This window comes from Penicillium manginii, assembly GCF_028828005.1.
Source record: "Penicillium manginii strain IBT 31320 chromosome Unknown utg000008l:1.0-3226943.0:1.0-3228205.0, whole genome shotgun sequence".
In the NCBI taxonomy this organism is placed as follows: domain Eukaryota; kingdom Fungi; phylum Ascomycota; class Eurotiomycetes; order Eurotiales; family Aspergillaceae; genus Penicillium; species Penicillium manginii.
In genome coordinates this window covers 2441017-2462575 of record NW_026643109.1, presented here as the reverse complement: position 1 = coordinate 2462575, position 21559 = coordinate 2441017, and the positions used below count along the sequence as shown (strand labels likewise).

The following is a 21559-nucleotide window of genomic DNA, read 5'->3' as shown; positions in this document are numbered from 1 at the left end:
AGTCGGAGGGCTGTGGCATTATCAGCTGGTGGTTGTTATACTACTAGTACGCACCTAGGTAGAGGTAGATACATGGTGCCTCGTTGGCCCAGTTTTATACAAGCGGTAAGTTATCATATTTCATACTACCCGATTACTCCACTATCATCTCTTAATCCAAGCTTAATACCTAGGTATTTCAATACAGTACACCACGCTAAGGACCAATATGGCTACGGTATATGATAACCCTGGGTACAAATACATGCAGCCAAGGGGGGCAGTTAGCACGTTGAACAAAAAGTCACCGGTGCGTAGCAAGTTATCACCTAGGTTGAAAGCTGAACCCTACGATTATCTATAAATGCTCCTCCACCGACAACTACCGAGCTAAAAATTGATCACAAAGCTCTATATCATCCGAAAATTTCGGTTATTGACTTCGATTGGTAACAAAAATGGATTACTCTCTTTACAATGCAATGTTGTTGAGCGAAAATTCCCGAAAATGGAACCAGGAACATGTTTATGTCACCGAACGACATACCGATCTCACATCAGACAACACAGTATTAGACCATTGGTTCCGGGATGCTCAGAACTTCGCTCCCGACCAAATGCCCAATTCTTTCTCTCTATACAGCCATGACTTTAATCCCTTCACTATACCTTCGAGCAAGTGGAATACAAACTCCGGGGTTGAAAAAACCATTCAAGAAAGTGTTCCCAAAGATAGGACGTCATCCTGCAAACAACCCAAGTTGAAGACCAAGTAAGGTTTCTATCCCCTTCTTAAGATCAAGTTTGTACCATGCTAACTATTCCATAGCGCCATGGCCCCTTTAGTATGCAACGAAGAGAATTGCAAATCTCCAGGCCCATTTTCAAACCGCGGAAGCCTCAAACGCCATATCAAAACCCAGCATATTGCCCCAGGCGCATACAAATGCCATCATCACGCTTGCCCTAAGATCTTTAATAGAAGGGATAACTTGAATCAACACCTAAGAGCTGTTCACTGGGACAGAATTTGAACGATACCTGGTCTCTAACACGAGAAGCTTTTGATATCAGTATCTTCACACGAATACAACGAACCGGATGGCTGTTACTATTGTTATGGCAAAAGTGCCATAGCCGGATGTTATTCATTCCAGCCCCACCTATATCTAGCAACTTCCGCCTCTTCTTCTTCTTCTTCTTCTTCTTCTTCTTCTTCTCAATATAATCACTTTCGTTTTATTACACCACACGTTGCTTAATACTCATATTTTGATCTGCAATAACCTGAGCCTCTCGCAATAAAAGATGTTCGAGTTCGAGACTTTGTGCTTGCTACGGGAAACAGTTACTACTAGTAGTTTAACTGTTCCCAGGTCAAGTTTTAGATAGGCAGCTATTCCTGGTGGCCATCTGTCTGGATAATACATGGCAGTAGCGGTACTAGTACCGATACCTGCAGTAATTACCTAAGTCGATTCAATTTCAGTTCTTATCAGGAGAACTCGTAAATTGAAAATACCTAGGAAAGAGTAGACTGAGGCAGAAGCGAGGTTATGATTGCGCGTTGTGGAATGCAGGCCTCAGGCCATCCTAGGCACCACTCATCCCCCGGATTCTGGAATCACCGTTCGCTGTCCCCCGCATGCACTGACTATTTCCTGGTTCCATCCTCCGTCACTGAAAAGGTTTCTTGGATCCGCCTGGAGCACGGCGATTTCTTGGTCCATGCATGTCTCGCAGCGCAATGATCTCAATCTTCCAATCGAGACCGATCGGCAAAGGGGGCTTTCCTAAAGTGTTTTGGGGGCTGCAGGATGGCAACTAATCGAAATTAAGCAGCGTGGCCCCTTTGGCGAGACAGGCCCTGTCTCTCATTTACTGAACTTGAGGCTAGGTCGCGAAAGACATACTGGCTGTATGAGGCGAAATCACTTCGAAGAAACCACAGAGGAGCCAGAGATTGTCGATTCAAGGATACGACAAAGCAAGAAAATATTCGATTGAAGTTCTGGTTCGTGGAAATGATACCTGTCACTCTGAACAACAGTATGCGGCTTATTTCGATGCGTGGACACATACGAACCAGAGGTCGGTATGATCGCAAGGCAGCCAGTTGGGCAGAGCTGCATAACCGCCGCCAAACAGCCCCAACAACCATGATAGGCCAGTCCATGACACATGATGTTCCACTCTAGACTCTAATCAGAATGATCGGTTCAGCGCCCGTTTGCGACCACTGCGAATCTCTTTTCCTCCTCCTCTTACTGAAGTCGATCCCCACACCAGAAGTCATCATGTCGGGCCTTGAGGCTTTCAGCCTTGGCTGCAATATCATGACAGTTATTATCTTTACCCTAGACACTGCAGAAGTATGTCGCAACACCCGCGAAAGTGGCAGTTCGGATAAAAATCTCGAGGAAAGCTCAGAAGACATCGAGCGGACTTTGAACAACGTCGAGCGCCTGCTACAACAACAACCAGTAGGACTGACAAAAGTAGAAGTTGACCTGCGAGGACTAGCTGCAAAGTGCATGGGATACAATGAAGACGTTCAGAAAGAACTGAAAAGAATCTCTCCTAAGAATTCTACGAAACTTGCCGCCTTGGGATCTACTGTCAAGACTATGATGCGTAGGTCTCATATTGACAAGCTCACGAGTAGCCTGAAAGCCGCACGGAAAATAATGGATTCTGCGCTACATACAGTGCCCTCGATCAGCATCACAAAGACGTCCTGACAACCACGAGCAATTTATAGGTGTTTCGCCGAGTTCGACGCAACAAGAGAGAACCAATCCTGCGAGACATTACTTAATAGTTTGAGATATGAGAATATGAATGATTGAAAGAACAAAATTACACAACGACACAATGAAACGTTCGAATGGATTTTTGAAAGCACAGGACACTGTCCTGACTCGGGAACGACCAGCCTAGGCGATAACCCAAGACCGCCAGCCACACCCGATAACGCGAATACTGATCTGACCATTTTGCAATCTCCACACGGAGAAGAAAGCAAAGAATCAAACATCCATGCTGATCTAGTGGAATTGCTACAGAAAGATGGCGATTGTCTGTACTGGTTTAACGGGAAGCCCGGGTCCGGCAAAAACACGTTCATGAAGTTCATAGAGAACGACAAGCGTACACGAGAAGCGTTAGAAATTTGGCATTCACAGTGCGCAATCATATCCCCTTACTTGTGGAAACCTGGAACGGAGGACCAGCGGAGTTTGAAGGGGCTGCTTTGCTCTCTCGTCAATCAGATTCTGACTAATGAGAGGGCTGTTGCCATTCAGCTCTTGGGCGAAAAGCCAACCCTGAACCACAGGCGCGTTTTGACCGACTGGGATGTATGCGATTTGGAGGATCTGCTGTTTCGAATCTTCCATAACTCGTCTTGCTCATACCTTGTTCTCTTGGACGGCCTGGATGAACTTGCTGAGCCCCATGGAGGGCTGAGCGAGCTGTTCAATTTGTGGAACAGGTTCGTGGCAGCGGACAGAGTGAAGCTCTGTCTTCCAGTCGTCCTGAGTATATTTCCACGGTTAAGCTTGCTTCCAATCCTTTCATACGTATGCAGGATTTGACACGATCGGATATCCACAACTACATAGCCGACTACCTCAGAGACTTACAACTCGATCCTGCCAATGAGCTGTATCAGAAGATCCAGAAAGAACTTTTGCACAAAGCGGAGGGCGTTTTTATCTGGGTGTATCTCGTTCTGAGAAATGTCAAGAAGGCAGCACGATACCTTCAGTACATCAGGCAGAAAATCCCCGGTCACGCTCCCGATATTGCCCGTCTTTCTCTAATAGCAAATGATGAAACACTGAAGAGGTTCACAAGGCCAAACGGGATTCCGTGTGTTGATAAGTGGAATGAAATGTGTGAGGATACATTCAAAACTCTCATCCCAGTTTCCGCCAGACTTCTAGAGGCCTTTCACTGGCAAACTGAGCCGAATTTGGAAAGTCCTCAGTCGGAGGACGAGCGTAAGATTTATACATGGGAGCGTACCGTTGTGAACTTCATACACAGAACTGCCATTGACTTTCTGGACAGTGGCGAAGTGAATGAGTTGTTTGGAAGGCACAACTCACAAACCGAAGAACCTTTCTCCGTCATCTTGAAAGCGGATATAAATTATTGTTCGGTTGTCCATAATGATTTTTTCTCTAGCTGGGCAATCTTGGGCTCGTGAGTTATGCACAATGAAAATTGTCACTCATCGAAAGTTTCGTGACTTCCTATCTCTACTCCACCAATGTGCTATGAACGAGTCTAGAGGACTCGTTCGACCACCGCAGGCAATAGGCTATGAGAACTTCTTCTTGCTCAAAGCGTCTCTTAACGGGCACTATGATTATGTTAGAGACTGGCTAGAATCCTCTGAAAATTACAACTGGCATGTGTCGACTTATGTCCTGATCGGTGCATGTAATCCCCGCCCAAAACGGACCTTCTATCGGTATCCAATCACCCGCGACACTTTGAAAAAACACTTTGAAAAAACACTTCCAATCTGAGATGGGGGTTCTGAGTCCGTCTGCTGTTCGAAACGCAGGTGACAGCATCATGCTCGCTTGGCGTTGCTTCCTGCTACACGAACTTTCATTATGGCAGGAAGATAAGGGTGTGAGCAGCGATGTCAAAAAAATAACGGGCGAGATTTTAGAACTTTTTATCCAAGTTGGAGTGATGGCGGAGTCACCGGGGCCGAAGTACTTGATTGTCGAAGGAGAATCCGTTTTAAATATGGTAAAAAGTCACAACGGTCCACAATCGGAGCTCAGACATCAATTCTTCAAAGACCATCCAAACTACCTAATAGTTCGCACACTGATATACACAGAAGTCAACGATGCATTCCTCCTGCAACGACTATCCAGTAAGATTTCTCGGAAACCAGATTTCCTATCAATTTACGAACGGGATGCCTTCATGAAGCCTATTTTGGCCCGCCAGACGAGGAATGAGGTGGATACACTTTTTCACATAAAAACCGACGAGGGGGGGCTTAAAGCCTCAAAGGACTGGATTTTTGGTGGAGCCCTTAATTTTGACAAAGATACGTTTCCCGACAATCAACCTCGGTACATTCAAGCTGTTAGGTTGGGAGAGTTTCCAATTACAATAGACGCTTTAGAGAAGATTGGATATCATCTGCCGCTGGTGAATAAGGGCTATGACTGTTGGCATAATTAGATTCTACGCGCAGAATGTTTGAACGTCCTTGGGGCGGAGCTCCGTGATGGGCTTCACAGGGCCAGCCTCTTGCGCAATCCTATGCCTACCAATTCAGATCCCTGGGGTTTATGTTTCAAGTTTTATCTAGTAAGACTAGTAGCGATCGTTAGCCCAGAACCTCATCATGTAGAGCTAGCAGCAGTACTACTACATGTGGTAGTTAATATAGTAGTATGCTTCCCGAGGTCTATCAATCCGGTGCCTAGGCTCCGCGCATACATTCCGGCTTTTTGTTCGTTATAACTACCATACGCCATGGTGCGTAGTATGAATATTTAAGTTCTAACTGGATCCTCAACAACCTGAAGGAAACGGTAATCTACAAAATGGTTAGAACTCTATTCGGAGTTTAAAAGTTGACGCGATATAGTAAGAAAAAAGCAGTAATGCTATAGTAGTAGCAGGCCACTAACTACTACACCTCGATGGTGAATGAAGGTAAATTGCACGAAAAGAGCAGCGAATTTGGCGCCAGTTTGAGCATCTATCGTGCCAGAACCGTACTCCCAGATTTGTTCAGGCATCCACATCCAGATCATCTTCCCATGTTGTCCTCACGCCTGGCCATTTCCCCCTACCTTGGATAGCACGCATGCATGCGCATTCTCCGGTCTTGAACTTCCAACCTCACGCGGCAGCAATTCACCCATTAGTGACAAGCCGACTCGCCAAACTTAACTTCTGAACAATGCAATGTTTTCGTTAAAAACATTCGCATTGTCTGACTGCTTAGCAACACTTGTACCGTCGATATCAACCATACTGTCCGAGCCCACAGTGTTCAGATTGTACACGCTGATCGACGACGAGCCTTCAATACTGAAGATCGATTTCTGACAGCTCCTTCCAGAGTCCTGAGCCGAGCATGCTGCGATATGTTAGTTTGACACGTGGGTAAAGGGGGACAAGGAGTGTGATACAAGCATCGTTGTTGTCGAAGAACGAGTATAAACCGGCGCCGTATACAAAGATATCCGTCGAGTCCAGGACCCGCAGACCCCAACCTTCAGAGCAATACTTGTCTTTGCCTGAGCAGTGTTCCGTAAAGTTGGGATCGTGGAGTGAGGTAACCATCGGGAAAGGCGATGTCGCCAGGGGATTCGGTTGGTAATATCTGTTCTGTCAGTTAGTAACTGCTAGCAAAGGCTTATTAACCTTGGAAATGAAGATATACTACTCACGCGGACTCTGTCTGGATCTGCCCCATGTATATGTTCTTTGTCGATGCAAGCTGGTATTGATAAAGAACATTGTGTTCGACCGAGGTACCGGAGCTGAAAATTGCGAGGAGATTAGCTTCTGAGGCTCCCTGCACTCCAACGCGTGTTGTGGAATTTCAAATTAAACTCACAGCCAAATATTTCCTTCGGTACTTTCAATATTCAAGCCACGCCCGCTATAGATGGTGATTTGGCCATTACCATCGAGATCACTAGCTGGTCAGCAAAGTGTCACGATTCCAAATGAAAGAAAGGATGAGCCTACTGATCCGCAACCCAAAGCCAGTTATTCTCCATGTACAACCCACTTGCCGAAGGCGTAATATGCATCAACATAAACGCAGCAATGCAATTCTTGTTCAAATTATCAGAGGTCACATCGGTACCTGGAGTTGCAAGGCACTGTGAAGTTTGAAGCTGGGAGCCTGCGAATCCTCCAATTCGCACGTGGACATCCCACATTCCAGATGGGCTATCGGAGGAGGAAGCCAAATTCCACTCGATCGCAATGGCCCCTGCTTGAGCACCTTGTGTACTGACAATCATATCGGACCATTCAACCTGGCCGCTATCGCCAGATGCCCCGACTTTAACGACTGGCTTGGGATTGTCAATGTCATTGAAGAAGCTCCCACTGGACAAAATGACTGGGTATGTTTCGCCCACTATCTTGGAATTTGCAGGAATTTCCAGGGTCTGCGTCACAATATATGACCCGGCGTCGAAAAAGACGATTTTACCAGCAGATGCAGCATCGTTGATAACTTTTTGCAGAGCTGCAGTATCATCTGTCTTTCCGTCACCCTTTGCTCCCCCACTGCGAGTGCTGCTGAAGGAGGATGCAGTAAGACTTCGGTAGTTTGGCTTCGAGCGCTCATAGAACTGTTGTCCCTGAACGAGAGATGCAGGACGATCGTTTGGGGAAAACGTGTCCTGGAAAACAGTTGGTCCATTCGGGGTATATCGATGTCCTTGACCCCAGGCTGCAACGTGAAGGTTAGGTCCCGCAAGAATGGTTTGCTTATTCGGTCCTTGAACAACCACTGGGACATTCTGAGTCGAAACGTTCTCGAGAATGACACTACCTGCGGTGGCAGGCTGGGAAGTGGAGTCGCGCGAAGTGAGAATGCCGACCGGGGTGTTCGTGATGGAACTGTCCAGTAAGGTAATGGAACTGACACTCTGCGCATCATGGCCACCTGAAGTGATGTCGATTCCGACTTGGCAGTTGTTGATATTGATGTTCTTGTATGTCCAACCCCAGTCCCAGTAGTGGCTGATAGCGGTGACAGCGTTGTTAAATGTCAGGTTGCGACTTGTGAACTGCTGATTGCCAAGTGCGGCGCCAATGTTTCCACCGTTGAAGACAAGGTCACCCATATAGCCGGCGGAACCTGGAAGTTTTTAGTCAGAATGAGCGAGTCTGTATGTGGATACGGGGTATACAGACCACTTTCAATGAAGAGTCCTTGGTGTTTAGTTCCGGACGCGGAGCTCATCTCGAAGACCACGTTTTCGAGGCTAGTTGCCTGGGCTGTTGGCCAATGAATGCCACTAACAGTGTTACCAGCGGGAATATCGCGAAGGTCAAGAACGATATTCCGAATTGATCGGAAAAAGACCACAGTGGATGCCCAGTTGAGATCCGAGGAGAAGTACGGGTCGGCATCAATAAGATATCCACCTTGGAAATTCGACGATCCTTTGATCACGGGCAGGTTGTTGGGGTCTCCAATGATCTGCGTATAGTAGTAGTCAAAGATAGGGTATGAGATCTTGTAAGTTCCCGAAGGAAAATAGACCACTGCTGGAGTTGTCGTGTCGGACGGGCAATTCTGCCCACATCTGTTACCACTGCTGATGGCTGCGTTGATGGCCGCCGTGTCGTCGGTGACCCCGTCTCCTGAGATTGGTATTAGTATTAGTATTTTTATCATGTATTATCTCCATGAAAAATCAATTACCTCGAGCACCGAAGTCCTTGACATTGCGGAAAACCTGATATCCAGAAGCACCGAAGGCAGAAACACCCTGGTGACTTATAGACTCCAGCCAATAGGATGACCCTTCGAGTGCCGCTTTGTTTTCTTTCAATGTGGCAGTGTTTGCCTTGGGGGGGAGCCTTCTTTTCGGGGCCAGTGTAAGCTCCATAGTTTCCGTAGTCCTTGAGCGCAGCGGCGACAGCAGCATCAACAGACGGAATGTCAAGCTCGGCGGCAGTTGCCCAGAGGGCAACGAACAGAATGGCAAAAATATTTAGAACACCCATTTTTTGCCAATGTTTTGGTTTAAATTGAAATTCTAGAGAACTACTACAGCCATCATCATCAATTTATATGTCATGCCATTCAACTAACCTTTGAAGAGAAAGGATGGATGAAGTTGCACTTGATGGCAACTTGAACCTTGGAAGCTCGCGGAGTTACCCGTCTACCCCGGACCCCGGACCCCGGACTCCCCTGCGGAACGGGCCATGCGTGCCAGTGGCTTGGGTCTAACGTGTTGCACGTTCTCATTTGAAACCCCCGCAAAAAGCGCTGGTTGGATATTCCGCTACTTCAATTTGCAGAAATTGCCTTTGCTCCGGCGCTAATGCAAGGGGGCGGTGAAGAAAGCATCGCGCACTGATCCCACAACTCGTCCATGAATCCGCAAATCCGCAGATGAATTCAGTCAAATATTGATATTGACAAAATTTCTTCTTTGAATTGACCTTTTGAGGCGCCCCGCAATTCCGCGGTCATTGCAATAATTTGGTGGCTCATCTTTCCCCGGCAGAATAACAGGGATAAAGCCGGGTAGTAGTAGCGAAAGCGGAAAGTTTCTAGCCTGCTATCCATGGCTCATGATGTAGGATATTAAACCATGTTCGTGGATACGGGATTCAGTCTGGGTATGGGTTACATTGGCATATTCGGAGCGGCGTTAAACACGGCCTTCCGCGGCCTATAACTCGCTGTTTCACCGTAGTTTAGAACGAATCTTCTCCGAGCTTTCTCTCACTTGTCTCAATATATTCTTTCACACAAGAAACAAATCAAAAGCTTCCTTATACTAGTACCATTTCAAATTCAAAGAAGAACAATGGCTCATCTTTCTATTTTCTTTGGCGTGCTTCTTTTCCACAGTGTACACGGTCTTACTGGCAAACGAGGTATTGCCTACAACAACAACAATCCCTCCGGTAACGCAGTCTACGCAAACCTTTTTAAAGGAAACAGCAAGGTCTCATGGGGCTATGACTGGGGATATCCCTCATGGAGCCTGGATTCCTCATTCGAATTGTAAGACAGGCTCTTGAGAAATGTGAACTTTGACACTAATCGGATGAACAGTGTACCGATGCTCTGGGGGCTCCCTAATGGGCCCGATGCAGACTGGACTGCAGCTGTGCAGACTCCCGGAACGCTTAACATCCTTGGATTCAACGAACCCGATCTGACTTATGATGCCTCGTCCAACATTCTACCGGAAAAAGCCGCACGTGGTTATCTCACGTACATGCAGCCGTTCGCGGGAACTGTACGAATCGGATCTCCAAGTGTGCTGTGGAATAACGTGGGATCTTCATCAGGCGGTGCCTACAACACCGCTACTTGGACTCAGTATTTCTTGGGAAACTGCACGGGCTGTCATCTGGATTTTGCTGCGATTCATTATTACCAGGACTGCGTTACCCCGGATGGACAGAACGGGGCTATTTGGTTTGAGGGTAATGTCACGAATGCGCATGATGTCTTGGGCCTGCCAATCTGGGTCACCGAGTTTGAGTGTTATGGCAGTGAGGAACAGCAGATTGCGTTTTTGGACCAAGCTCTCCCTTGGTTGGATTCGCAGGACTATGTGGAGAGGTATGCGTATTTCGGTGCTTTTCCGGATTTTCTCATCAATGCAGATGGTACGGCACTTTCGGATCTGGGGGATACCTATGCCTCCACCTAAATTTCCAAGTTCATCTAAGACAGATAACCTGGGCAGTGAGAGTGAGATAGTACTCTGTTTTGGTGAATAAAACCATCAAAAACCAAATCAAATGGCATCTGGAAATACATCTTTGAACTCGAACCTTCAAGTTGGAATCTGTTCTTTTTCTTTCCGTACCTCAGGTTAGAGAACCGTGTAGATTCAGAAAGGTCTTTCCAGTCGTCAGGTACAAGTACTACTTACTAGTACTAGTAACTTTAAGTTGTACCTTAGAGCTTGAAAGTCTACAGCTTGAAATTTGGAACTAGTATTTCTAAGCCCCAACCACACCTTGGCCGAAACAACTTCCAAGCTGTCTTCAAGTTAGCCTTTTCTGATGTTGGGCCGTACTAGTAGCATGTTAATTGATCTTCCTCACTCGATTTGCATATTGTCAGAGAGCGCCACGCAAATCTTGAAATGATCACGATGGGGAGAGGGACCGAACAGATTCGCTTAGTTTCTACCTAGGTACAGGGCATGCGGAAGGGCGGAGAGAAGAGGAGACAGACTAGCTTGTGACTAAATTCTGTCACCTGGAGTAGCTCAATCTCTTGTCTCCGCAAATAAAACCTCTGATTGACCATCAGATTTGACTCTTACTGGATATTTGATTATCCCAAGTCATTGGTACAGGGTATCCCCTGAATTTGCTTTCATAAACGGGATGTCCTGCAGGGAAACTCTGCAAAGTATGCATGTTTAATTAAAAATGGCTGAAGATGCGGGGTTCATGCCCAATCGGCCAATTTTGACCAGAACTCCGGCACTAAAGGAGCTAAAATGCAACCACAGCATATCAGTGCTTTATTACTATGTACACAGTGGAATTATGGAGAAACAAAACATTACTGTGTGCACAGCGGAATCACGGAGTTAGGAAAGTTTGTAGTTTTCAACATCTGGAAACTTCTTTTCTCTCTCAAACTGAATAGCAATAGTAATAACATAGTAGCCATGGCAGATGATCAGGTTACAGGGATATCAAAGCCACCAAAGACCATAATGATAAAAGAGTCACAGTTTCCACGGTCAGGGGAGAAAAAGCATCAATATTCTCTGCTGTGGAGAACATTCTTCAAGTGGCGAGGTACATCATGATGCGTTTTCTTGTCAATCACACTTTATGTTTCTACATATACCTCAAAGCTGCATCTGCCTTCTTCAAGGTGCCTTGCAGTACTCCGTTGGTTATTGAGAGAGCGGACCCACTGATCTCACCCGGGGGTAGCCTCCAATCATGTCCATACCATCATGGGAGGATCAGGTTTTGGATTTACAATGGATTATGAGATGACACAGACGTCAGAATGCAACTCTTGCTCTCCAATTGAGGACAAATCCAACTACTGGGTTGCGGCACTCTACTACCATGCCCAAAATGGTAGTTTCATTCAGGTCCCACAGAACGGTGGAGCATTGATTTACTACGAGTAAGACTATCTTGCCCTTTAACCAAAAGATGATGCTGAACGACCTAGACAACGTCCAGACCCAACTACCAACGGTAAAATCGTGGCTCCCCCGCCTGGTTTCCGGATGATTGCTGGCAGCCCATTTGATCGCCAATACAAGGACACGATCGCTGCTGATGCGCGTAGCTTCGCCTGTCTCAATTATGACGGTCCTGCAACACCCCAAACAAATGGGTTTCCAAAGACAAACTGCCCCAATGGCCTCCGTGCACAGATTTACTTCCCTTCCTGCTGGGATGGAGTCAATCTGGACAGCCCCGATCATAAGTCGCACATGGCATATCCGACTCAGACCTATGATAATGGCCCATGCCCACCATCGCACCCCGTTCGAATCGTTTCCATCTTCTACGAGATTACCTGGCACACCGAAGAATTTGGAAACATGTGGTATGGTGACAGCCAGCCATTCGTTTTTTCTTTCGGCGATCCCACGGGGTATGGCTTACATGGCGACTTTGTCAATGGGTGGAATGTTGACGTTCTCCAAGAAGCAATTGACACCTGCAATGATGGTGGCGGTGATATAACCGAATGTGCACCAATCCATCTCTATCCCGACACCGTCACAGATGGCTGTCTTTTGGAACAGTCGATCGACGAAGAAGTCGGAGGGTGGCTCAATGCTCTCCCAGGCTGCAATCCCATCCAACCAGGTCCCAATGATGCCACTATATTTACTGGATGTGGTGCACCCACGGAGATTGGATCACCACGACACTACTACACCGATGTCACCACTGCACTGGGCTGGGAGTGGCTCGGTTGCACGGTCGATAACGCAGGCGGCGTTCGCATTCTCACCGGCTCCAGCTCACGGGGGTCTGATATGACTGTTGAAAAGTGTATCCAGAATTGTGAGGCGGATGGATACAAAATTGCAGGCCTGGAGAATTCCCAGGAGTGCTATTGTGGCAATATCCTTGACCCTGCAAATAAGCCGACAACCACCCCGATGGGAAATTGTTTATATCCTTGCAGTGGCGACCCTGGTCAGAACTGTGGTGGGTACGGCTTTATTGGACTTTACCAGGAATGTAATGGGGATTGTCAAAACTTGCAATACCCTGTGGTGCCCCACTAGGACCGGTAGGAAACATTTTGGGACCCCTCGGTCGAGTCCAGCTTGACAGGACCTGGAAGCTAGCTACCAGTAACGACTGGTCATTTTCTTCTTTCTTCTCGCCTGCTTTCTTTCTACTATTCTCCGAGGTCCTCGTCAATTTCATGAATTGCATCTTAAATTCCAACTAGGCAACTTTGATCTGACTGTGGTCGTTAGTAGCGTAGCGATATCAATATCTAGGTAGAAAGATATATTATTTCAAGTTCCTGATAACAGCCGTTACTTCGTTCAAATCGTGGCCCTAGCGCTTCTAGTTCTGGTGTCCGTGTGACAAATTTCGATTGGCTAGATTGTCAACTTGAATGTATCGTCTGCTAAACTTCAAATTAGTAGTAAATGTCTGATAATCATTTCGATTCAGATGATGTGACTCGTGTCACGGTAATAATCGCATTCCAAGGTGGTATTGACACTTGTTCCATGAGATATTAAGTTCAACTTGAACAGCGTGAGAGATATCATGATGGATTACCTACCTAGGTAAGACCTCCTATTTGAGACTTTGTTTATTGATACGGCTGTGGTTTGGGCATGATATATCTAGGTATTTCGAGGTCTCAATCTGCTGATATGCTGGGGTCAAAAGGACCCCGTGCCCTGAAAATAACCGGCATAGAGCACAAAACGGCAACAAAGGGGATATTTTAACTGAAGAAAGCAGGTAAGATATGAAAGAGTAGTATATATTACGAATAGCCTGAAAGATGAAAACTCGGAGCATACCAGTACTAGTAGTCAAAGTTGATTCAATAGAACGTACCAAGTAGAGCTACCCCGGTTCTAGTACTAGCACTCAAATCACTGGCATTCGAGCGTTCACAAAGCCCCTTTACCTAGGAATTAGTTACAAGTAGGCTCCATTACCATCATACCGCCAATCCACTGCTCGTGCCTCAAACTTCATCCGGATTCTGTTTCTCCTGTACGTCGCCAAAGGCCTTGTCTCCATCGAAAATCAACGCTACCTCTTCCAAACTGCGACCCTTGGTCTCAGGGAAGCCAAAATAGACCAGTGCAATTTCAACAGCAATCACACAGCAGTAAACGATATAGTATTTCCAGCTGATCGCATCCATTGCGATGGGGTTGGCATATCCATTAAATAGAATAGCACACGTTGCCGCGATTTGCATGATATTCGTTCCCTTGGCACGGAGATGAGTAGGAAGTACTTCTGTCACATAAACCCAAGGGGGTCCATTGAGACCGGCATTGTAGAAGAACTGATACATGAAAATCATGACGATGACGCCTGTGCCGAGACTGGTATCTTCGAAATGGCGCTGCTCATTGATTGCAGATAAAATTGTCCAGATCATATAGCAGGCTAGCATGCCCACAGTGGAGAAAAGAAACAGCCTTCGGCGACCAACTACCTCCATAAACGAGGCAAGAATAATTGAGACACCCAAGTTGAACACCGTCAGACCACCGTTGATACGGAGTTGCTGCGGGTCGGAGGATAAACCAATGGAGTTGAGAATCAGGTGGAGATAGTAGGCGATCAGACCGTTTCCAGAGAGCTGCATCATGCATGGGACTGCGATGATGATGAAGAGGCGATGCAAGTTACCGCGAGTGCTTATAAACTCGCGATAGCCGGTTTGAGAAGCTGCTTTGGCTGTCTGGATCGATAAGATAATCTCTTTCATCTCGAAGTCAACAAGGGGAGAGTTCTCGTCTCCGCCAGCATGATACTTTGTCAATACCTTTCGGGCTTCGTCGTAGCGGTCTTTCTGCACAAGATATCGGGGCGACTCGGGAAGCATGTATATGAAAATGACTTGCACGAGGGGAAAGAATCCCTGCAGAAGGGACGGGATGCGCCAGGCCCATGACAAGTTTGGGCCCATGAAGTACGTTCCGTATGTAATCCACGCGGCAAGCAAAGCTCCTAGATACCACAGATTGTTGTAATAGCCGACTAGGACGGATCGATGTGTCGGATACGCCAATTCACTGACTAACATCGGTGATGCCTCAACTGCAATCAAACCACCAAATCCGATCACCATGCGGGCGACCAGAAACATGGCATAGTTCTGGGCGGCGCATTGAAGAATGGCTCCAACCACGAGGAGGGCTGATCCGAGAAAGATTGGGAATCGTCGGCCTGTGTGGTCACAGAGCCAAGGGGCGATGGGGAAGGCGGCGATTTGACCGAAGATCACTCCGTTTGAAAGTGATCCTAAACGTGTACCAGTCGGATGGCCGAAAAAGTCCTGCCACTGGCTCATCGACTGCAGGCCGTTGAGCATGGAACCATCATAGCCGTTGGTCGTGGAGGATAGATAGGGAATAATCATTCCAAGATTGAGGAGCAACAGATGATGGCTCTTGTACCATGGCTTGCCGGTACGTGGGAGAACGCTTTCCAGGTTCCATTCACTGGGGTTGTTGGTTTGAATATCATGAACCCAGGTCTGAGTCGTCGGTTTCTCGCTCTGGTCAGCCATCTTGATCGCAGGTCTGTTAATAGGATCCGTGAAGTAAAAGAGTAACTTGAACTCTCACTGCCATGTCACAACTGAAATTCCGGTTGTGCTGCTCCCATTATATTATTATATTTCCATCGCATCAATCCGTGATTCCGCAATGAACATACCATTTGAAATTGATGGCTGAACTCAAGTCTCTGGTTTCAACCGCCTTCTCCTTTCATCCTTTCGTTATGCCTGTCCAGGGGAAGCCATTGGGCGTGACAGTGTTTTTGAGGTCCGCAATTCCGCTTCGGCTAACTCATTGTGGCGTATTATCACCGCTAGTTTGTTTTGAACTAGCTCACAGTCGTCGGCTTACGGGCCAGTTCGGGTTTAGTTCCGGATGAGCACCCATCCCCCCCGCAGTGGCATCCCCGTCGAATATCCCCCCGTCTGGGGAAGATGCCAATCAGCCGACATGGTAAAAACCACCATGTTTCCCCATACTAATATGCAGGGTCAGGTCTAACCGGTTTGGGGTAGAGGTGAAAAGATCCTGCGGACCCTGCGTGACCAAAGCGCGAATACGAGAATACCCAGGGCACCCTCTCTTCTCCGAAACTCCGCTGGATACTTATTTCATTTTCTGGCCTGCACGGAAGATCCCATCGATCAGATCAAGCTTGTGCTTTAGTGGAATTGGACTACCAATCTGAAGTACATAGACAGGTCTCGGTCTCCCAGATGGAATGTCCTACTCCACCTGGCAGCAAACCGGATGTCCGGAAACGAAAACATGCCCGTGCAGCCGCGACCTACCCCCGGAAGAGAGCAACTCAAGCGTGTCAGACCTGTCGCATTAAGCGGACGAAGTGCGATAATACCCGGCCATCGTGTGCATCCTGCGTGCGGCTTGGGGCGGAATGTTCTTACCAACAGATGTGTTTATCGACGTAGGTGACGAATGAGCAATGGGGCCTCCGGTCGAAATTCTGGAAAGAAAAGTTCAACTAATCAAGTAACAGATTCGACCCCGCAAGCCTGGCTATCCTGAAAAGAATCGATGATCTGGAGACACTAATCCACACCAAGGTAAACGATCCAACTTCGGTGGTTCTGCCTAATGCTCTCTGCTCCACGTCGGCGTCTAGCAGTCCCCATGGTGTTTGGGCATCTGGGCTGGAGCAGCTGACACAATGGGAACCATCTTTCATCAACATTGAGGAGGTTCTGAAATGGCCTGTCTTTGAAGACCATAATTTTGACCCGCGACTCTATCAACTATCTCCATCCGATGAGAAAACAATACAACCAGACCTAAAGATTGCCGTCGACCTTGATCTTCGTGTCGCCGACCATCTCGTGCGGAGCTTTTTCGATAATGTGCACATTTTCAACCCCACGCTAAAAGAAGAAGACATCAACGAATACGTCAGGTCTGTGCAATTAAATGGTATTGGGTGGGATGCGATGTCTTGTTTGTTGGTGAGTTCCTCTGATCTAATTTCATATACCAAGCTCACATGATACTAGCTTCTCATATACGCCAATGGTTCAATCGCAACATCATTTGTGAAGAATGGGCAAGGCGTAGATTCCAATCTCTTTCGCCAGTCAAAAGAATTTCTCCAAGGCGAAGCATATTTTCTCGCCGCCCAGAAGCGAATGGGCATTTTGCTCTGCAGTGGCGGCGTAATAGAAGTGCAATGCTTCTTCTTAGCAGGTGTATATCTAATGACAACGTTGCGGTCAGTAGAGGCGTGGAGGATGTTTGTGCAAGCACTTGCATGCTGCGAGGGCTTCTCCATTCTCCGCACAAATGATTGCCATGAAGATGCATGGGAGACAAAGCAGAGAATATACTGGACCTGTCTGAAGTCTGAGCTGTAGGAAGACCAAGTTTCAAATAACGAGAATATGGCTAACATTTTTTTGATAGTGAGCTACGACTAGAATTGAATCTTTACCAAAAGAACTTTCTCGGTCTAAAATACCCCACCTTCTTTCCATCGCCTCCAGAAGACCTTAAGTCCCGGGATGAAGCGGCATGGTATTTCTATCTCGCCGAGATCGCTTTGCGAAGATTGGAGAACCGCATTCTGAGCTATCTTTACCAACCCTACGATGTTATCTCAAAACCTAATTTAGAATCTGTGATCCTTGATTTCGAGGAGCAAGCAGACGGTTGGTAAGTAATATCCCGAATTAGAAAACAAATTAACTCACAAATGCTAGGTTGCGATCTCTCCCCGAGGCATTGACTCCAGATTCAAATGACCTATACACAGGCCAATATGAGCCCTTCCGATTCATTCTGAGTGGCCATTTCCTTGATTGCCAAGAGACAATGTACTGGCACTTTTTGGTCGAAGCGATATATAGCCGAGGCGACAGAGCCAGCAACACTTTCCTTCACAAAGCACTGAAGGTCTGTGTAGACAGGATAGAGCAGAATCGAACGGGATTTTACCATCGGCATCACGGAACATGGCTAATGCTTCGATCGTGCGCAAGGAGTGCTATAGTGTTACTCGCTGCTGAGCGAAGTGTGAATCTTGTCTGCTTTTTGCCTATTGGGTGGGAGGGAGCGGTATTAGATGTCAGTCGAATGTTGGAATTTTGGAAGGACGAGTCGAATGATATAATGGGGTTGTTCAATATTCTTCATGTGTTGCTGCAGGCGAGGGCAAATTAGGTCGATGTTCTAAGGTTGTTGGGTGTATTTAATTTCATTTCCCAATCAGTCATTCAAATAGGCAGGCAGCAATGTATAACTCCGGGCCAATTAAAATTGGAGAAAATAAGTGATCTGTTCAAATATTCTTATCAGCTAGAAGGTCTCGGGTGAATGTAGTGTGGCCCGCGATGGTAGCTCCACTCTAATGGCGCAAGTCCGATACTCCGCGTTGCTCCCTGACACGCATAGTTTAGAAATCCAGATAACAAAATAGCTCCAATATTTGTTGGCCTTAAGAATGTGATTTTCCCGGCTCGAATCTCATTTGTTTTTCTTCTTCTTCACCCAGCTCATACACCGTTGATCCACTAATCATGTCGGCGATTGACATCGAACATGTCCTTTCTGAGCTATCCCTAAACGAAAAGGTCTCATTACTTTCAGGTTTGTCCTCCTCGAGGCTGTTCCAAGCTCTTTTAGCTCCCCCAGCCCCCCCAGCTCACAAGGGAAATAGGAATCGATGGCTGGCACACATCAGGAATCCCACGACTTGGCGTCCCTTCAATCCGCATGTCAGATGGGCCAAATGGAGTTCGAGGCACGCGCTTTTTCAACGGGGTTCCCTCAGCTTGTTTACCCTGTGCCACAGCACTAGGCGCTACTTTCGACAAAGAACTTATATTTGCTCTCGGAAAGCTTCTCGGTCTGGAATGCAAGGCAAAGGGGGCCCATGTCCTCCTAGGGCCAACGATTAATATCCAGCGAAGCCCGTTGGGAGGTCGCGGGTTTGAATCTTTCTCAGAAGATCCTGTACTCTCGGGATCTTTGGCTACCAGTTATTGTTTGGGTGTTCAGACTGAGGATGTTATTCCGACACCCAAGCATCTTGTATGCAATGACCAGGAGCATGAGCGTGTTGCTGTTAATGCTCTTGTCACTGAGCGTGCGCTAAGGGAAATATATCTACTTCCATTCCAGCTCGTCATTGAGGGCGCCAATCCCCAGGCCCTTATGACATCTTACAACAAGGTTAACGGATGCCACGCTAGCGAGAGCCCTGATCTGCTCCAAGATGTTGTTCGGAAAGAATGGAATTATAATGGCCTAATCATGAGCGATTGGTTTGTCACTACTCCTCAAATTGTTACGTTCCATTGCTTACCAGAACAGGTTCGGTACGTACAGTGTGTCTGAGGCTGTCAATGCCGGTCTGGATCTTGAAATGCCAGGTCCATCTCGATTTCGGGGGCCGGGATTGGTCCATGCCGTCACGTCCAACAAGGTCTCGGAGAGGACTATCAATGATCGAGTTCGCAGTGTCTTAGATCTGGTGAAGCGAGCGGCAAGCTCGGGAATCCCAGAAAACGCACCTGAAACCCAACGAAATCTTCCCGAAGACAAGGCATTACTCCGCAAAGCAGCCGCCGAGTCAATAGTTCTTCTCAAAAATGACGATCATATTCTACCTTTGGATTTGACGAAAAAAACCCTCGTCATTGGTCCAAATGCCAACATCGCGGCGTATTGTGGTGGAGGCTCTGCCGCTCTGCCAGGGTATTATGCCATTTCACCCCTAGAGGGAATCAGCGGCAGCTGTACTGGGGGTGTAACCTTCTCACAGGGATTGTATGGCCACAAAGAGCTGCCCCTACTAGGTGAACAACTGAAAACCGAAGATGGCCAATATGGCTATACATTCAGCGTGTTTACCGAGCCATCTTCCAACAAAAGCAGAAAAGCGGTAGATATTCTACACATGAAGAGCAGCTCCGCGTTTTTGATGGACTACAAGCATCCGAAAGTACACTCCGACCTTTACTATATCACCATGGAAGGCATATTCGAGCCTTTGGAAAGTGGAATATACGACTTTGGCCTCACTGTAGCGGGTACCGGAGAGCTCTTCATCGATGGCGAGAAAGTAGTCGATAATAAGAACAATCAGCGACAGGGGACGTCATTCTTCGGAATCGGTACTCCAGAAGAACGAGGCTCCAAGTACCTCGAAGCAAACAAACGGTACAAAATTATGGTCGACTACGGGACTGCGCCGACTTCAAATCTGAAACTGCATGGAGTCGTGTCCTTTGGACCCGGTGGAGTGCGAGTGGGAGGGTGCAAGCGCATCGATGCAGAACAGGCCATTCAAGAGGCTGTGGATCTTGCAGCTACATTTGACCAAGTCGTTGTATGTGTTGGACTGAGTGGGGAATGGGAAAGCGAAGGATTTGACCGTCCGCACATGGATCTGCCGCCGATGTCAGATCAACTTGTTGAAAGAATTCTTGCTGTCCAGCCAAATGCTGCGGTTGTTGTGCAAAGTGGAACTCCTGTATCAATGCCTTGGGCTCGGGACGTAAAGGCTCTTCTTCATGCGTGGTATGGTGGGAATGAAACGGGAAATGGTATTGCGGATGTCATCTTCGGGAATGTGAATCCGGTAAGTACAAGCATGGAGCAAATTATAGATTATAACTCGACTAATCTTCGTTCAAGTCTGGCAAACTTCCTCTTAGCTTCCCAGAGTTTATCGAGGAAAACCCAGCATATCTGTCATATCGATCAGAAGGAGGAAGAGTGCTGTACAGCGAGGACATATACGTTGGTTATCGCTACTATGAAAAGGTCAAGCGAGAACCTCTCTTCAGCTTCGGTTATGGTCTCTCATACACGGCATTCCGACTTTCGGGACTAGGTACTTCTCAGCCATTGGCAGCTCGCAACAACATCAAGGAAGAAGTGTTGGAAGTTTCTGTCTCAGTTGAGAATACTGGAACTTGCAGCGGTGCAGAAACCGTTCAAGTATACATTTCACCACCTAACAACGCCAGCATTTCCCGCCCTGTGAGAGAGCTTAAGGGGTTCAAAAAGGTCAAGCTACAACAAAGTGAGAAAATGGAGGTCATGATTACTATCCCGATTGCTCTGGCTACCAGTTTCTGGGATGAGAGATCGTCCGCCTGGTTGAGTGAAGCGGGAGAGTACACTGTCACTGTCGTTGGAACGGGTGAGCAGAATATACTTTCAACAGGATTCGTGATTTGCCAGACAAGAGAGTGGACTGGCCTGTGTGGGCCTGTTATTACTGCTGCATCTCGGCATGTCAATGGAAACGGAAAGTAGAAGATGTTATAGACTGGAAATCGTACAGAGCTGATGGCATACATGATAATTTTAGCTTCGGCCCAGTTTCAGATTCATGCAAGCCAAATCAAATTGTCGGCATTTCAATGTTTTCCTTCGAACCTCGGAAGCTTTCTGACCTACAGGGCTCCGAGTCCCAGGCTGATCCAGTCATCTGGGCACTTGGAGACCTAGGTCCAGAGCCAGTCTTCGAAGTAGGATACTAAGTAGCTAGAATGTAGGCCCTAGAGTTACCTAGAGTTAAATACCATCGCAAAATCCGAACTATACTACTATCAATTAATATCCACTTTAGC

At 47.1% G+C, this 21559-nt stretch overlaps 7 protein-coding genes across 7 annotated transcripts; 5 read left to right on the top strand and 2 right to left on the bottom strand.

The window, feature by feature from the left end:
• Positions 1-2315: 2315 nt before the first annotated feature.
• N7533_011549 (uncharacterized protein) lies at positions 2316-4064 on the top strand (the record flags this gene model as incomplete). Its single annotated transcript, XM_057108199.1, has 4 exons — positions 2316-2613; positions 2887-3472; positions 3511-3983; positions 4054-4064. The coding sequence occupies 4 exons, from the start codon at positions 2316-2318 to the stop codon at positions 4062-4064; spliced, it is 1368 nt and encodes a 455-aa protein (XP_056955577.1).
• A 1848-nt stretch (positions 4065-5912) lies between these two features.
• N7533_011548 (glycoside hydrolase family 55 protein) lies at positions 5913-8727 on the bottom strand (the record flags this gene model as incomplete). The annotated part of the gene is made up of 8 exons (XM_057108198.1): positions 5913-6106; positions 6159-6352; positions 6420-6512; positions 6590-6670; positions 6724-7852; positions 7909-8361; positions 8423-8489; positions 8524-8727. 8 exons carry the CDS (start codon positions 8725-8727, stop codon positions 5913-5915), a joined length of 2415 nt encoding a protein of 804 aa, XP_056955576.1.
• Positions 8728-9542: 815 nt separating this feature from the next.
• On the top strand, positions 9543-10400 carry N7533_011547 (glycoside hydrolase family 128 protein; the record flags this gene model as incomplete). The annotated part of the gene is made up of 2 exons (XM_057108197.1): positions 9543-9742; positions 9794-10400. The coding sequence occupies 2 exons, from the start codon at positions 9543-9545 to the stop codon at positions 10398-10400; spliced, it is 807 nt and encodes a 268-aa protein (XP_056955575.1).
• Positions 10401-11675: 1275 nt separating this feature from the next.
• On the top strand, positions 11676-12980 carry N7533_011546 (DUF1996 and WSC domain-containing protein; the record flags this gene model as incomplete). Its single annotated transcript, XM_057108196.1, has 2 exons — positions 11676-11854; positions 11903-12980. 2 exons carry the CDS (start codon positions 11676-11678, stop codon positions 12978-12980), a joined length of 1257 nt encoding a protein of 418 aa, XP_056955574.1.
• A 935-nt stretch (positions 12981-13915) lies between these two features.
• Positions 13916-15478, bottom strand: N7533_011545 (sugar porter family MFS transporter; the record flags this gene model as incomplete). Its single annotated transcript, XM_057108195.1, has 1 exon — positions 13916-15478. The coding sequence occupies one exon, from the start codon at positions 15476-15478 to the stop codon at positions 13916-13918; it is 1563 nt and encodes a 520-aa protein (XP_056955573.1).
• A 742-nt stretch (positions 15479-16220) lies between these two features.
• On the top strand, positions 16221-17634 carry N7533_011544 (transcription factor domain-containing protein; the record flags this gene model as incomplete). The annotated part of the gene is made up of 4 exons (XM_057108194.1): positions 16221-16348; positions 16468-16927; positions 16976-17328; positions 17382-17634. The coding sequence occupies 4 exons, from the start codon at positions 16221-16223 to the stop codon at positions 17632-17634; spliced, it is 1194 nt and encodes a 397-aa protein (XP_056955572.1).
• An 859-nt stretch (positions 17635-18493) lies between these two features.
• Positions 18494-21242, top strand: N7533_011543 (beta-glucosidase; the record flags this gene model as incomplete). The annotated part of the gene is made up of 4 exons (XM_057108193.1): positions 18494-18563; positions 18769-19240; positions 19290-20559; positions 20616-21242. 4 exons carry the CDS (start codon positions 18494-18496, stop codon positions 21240-21242), a joined length of 2439 nt encoding a protein of 812 aa, XP_056955571.1.
• Between the last annotated feature and the right edge of the window lie 317 nt (positions 21243-21559).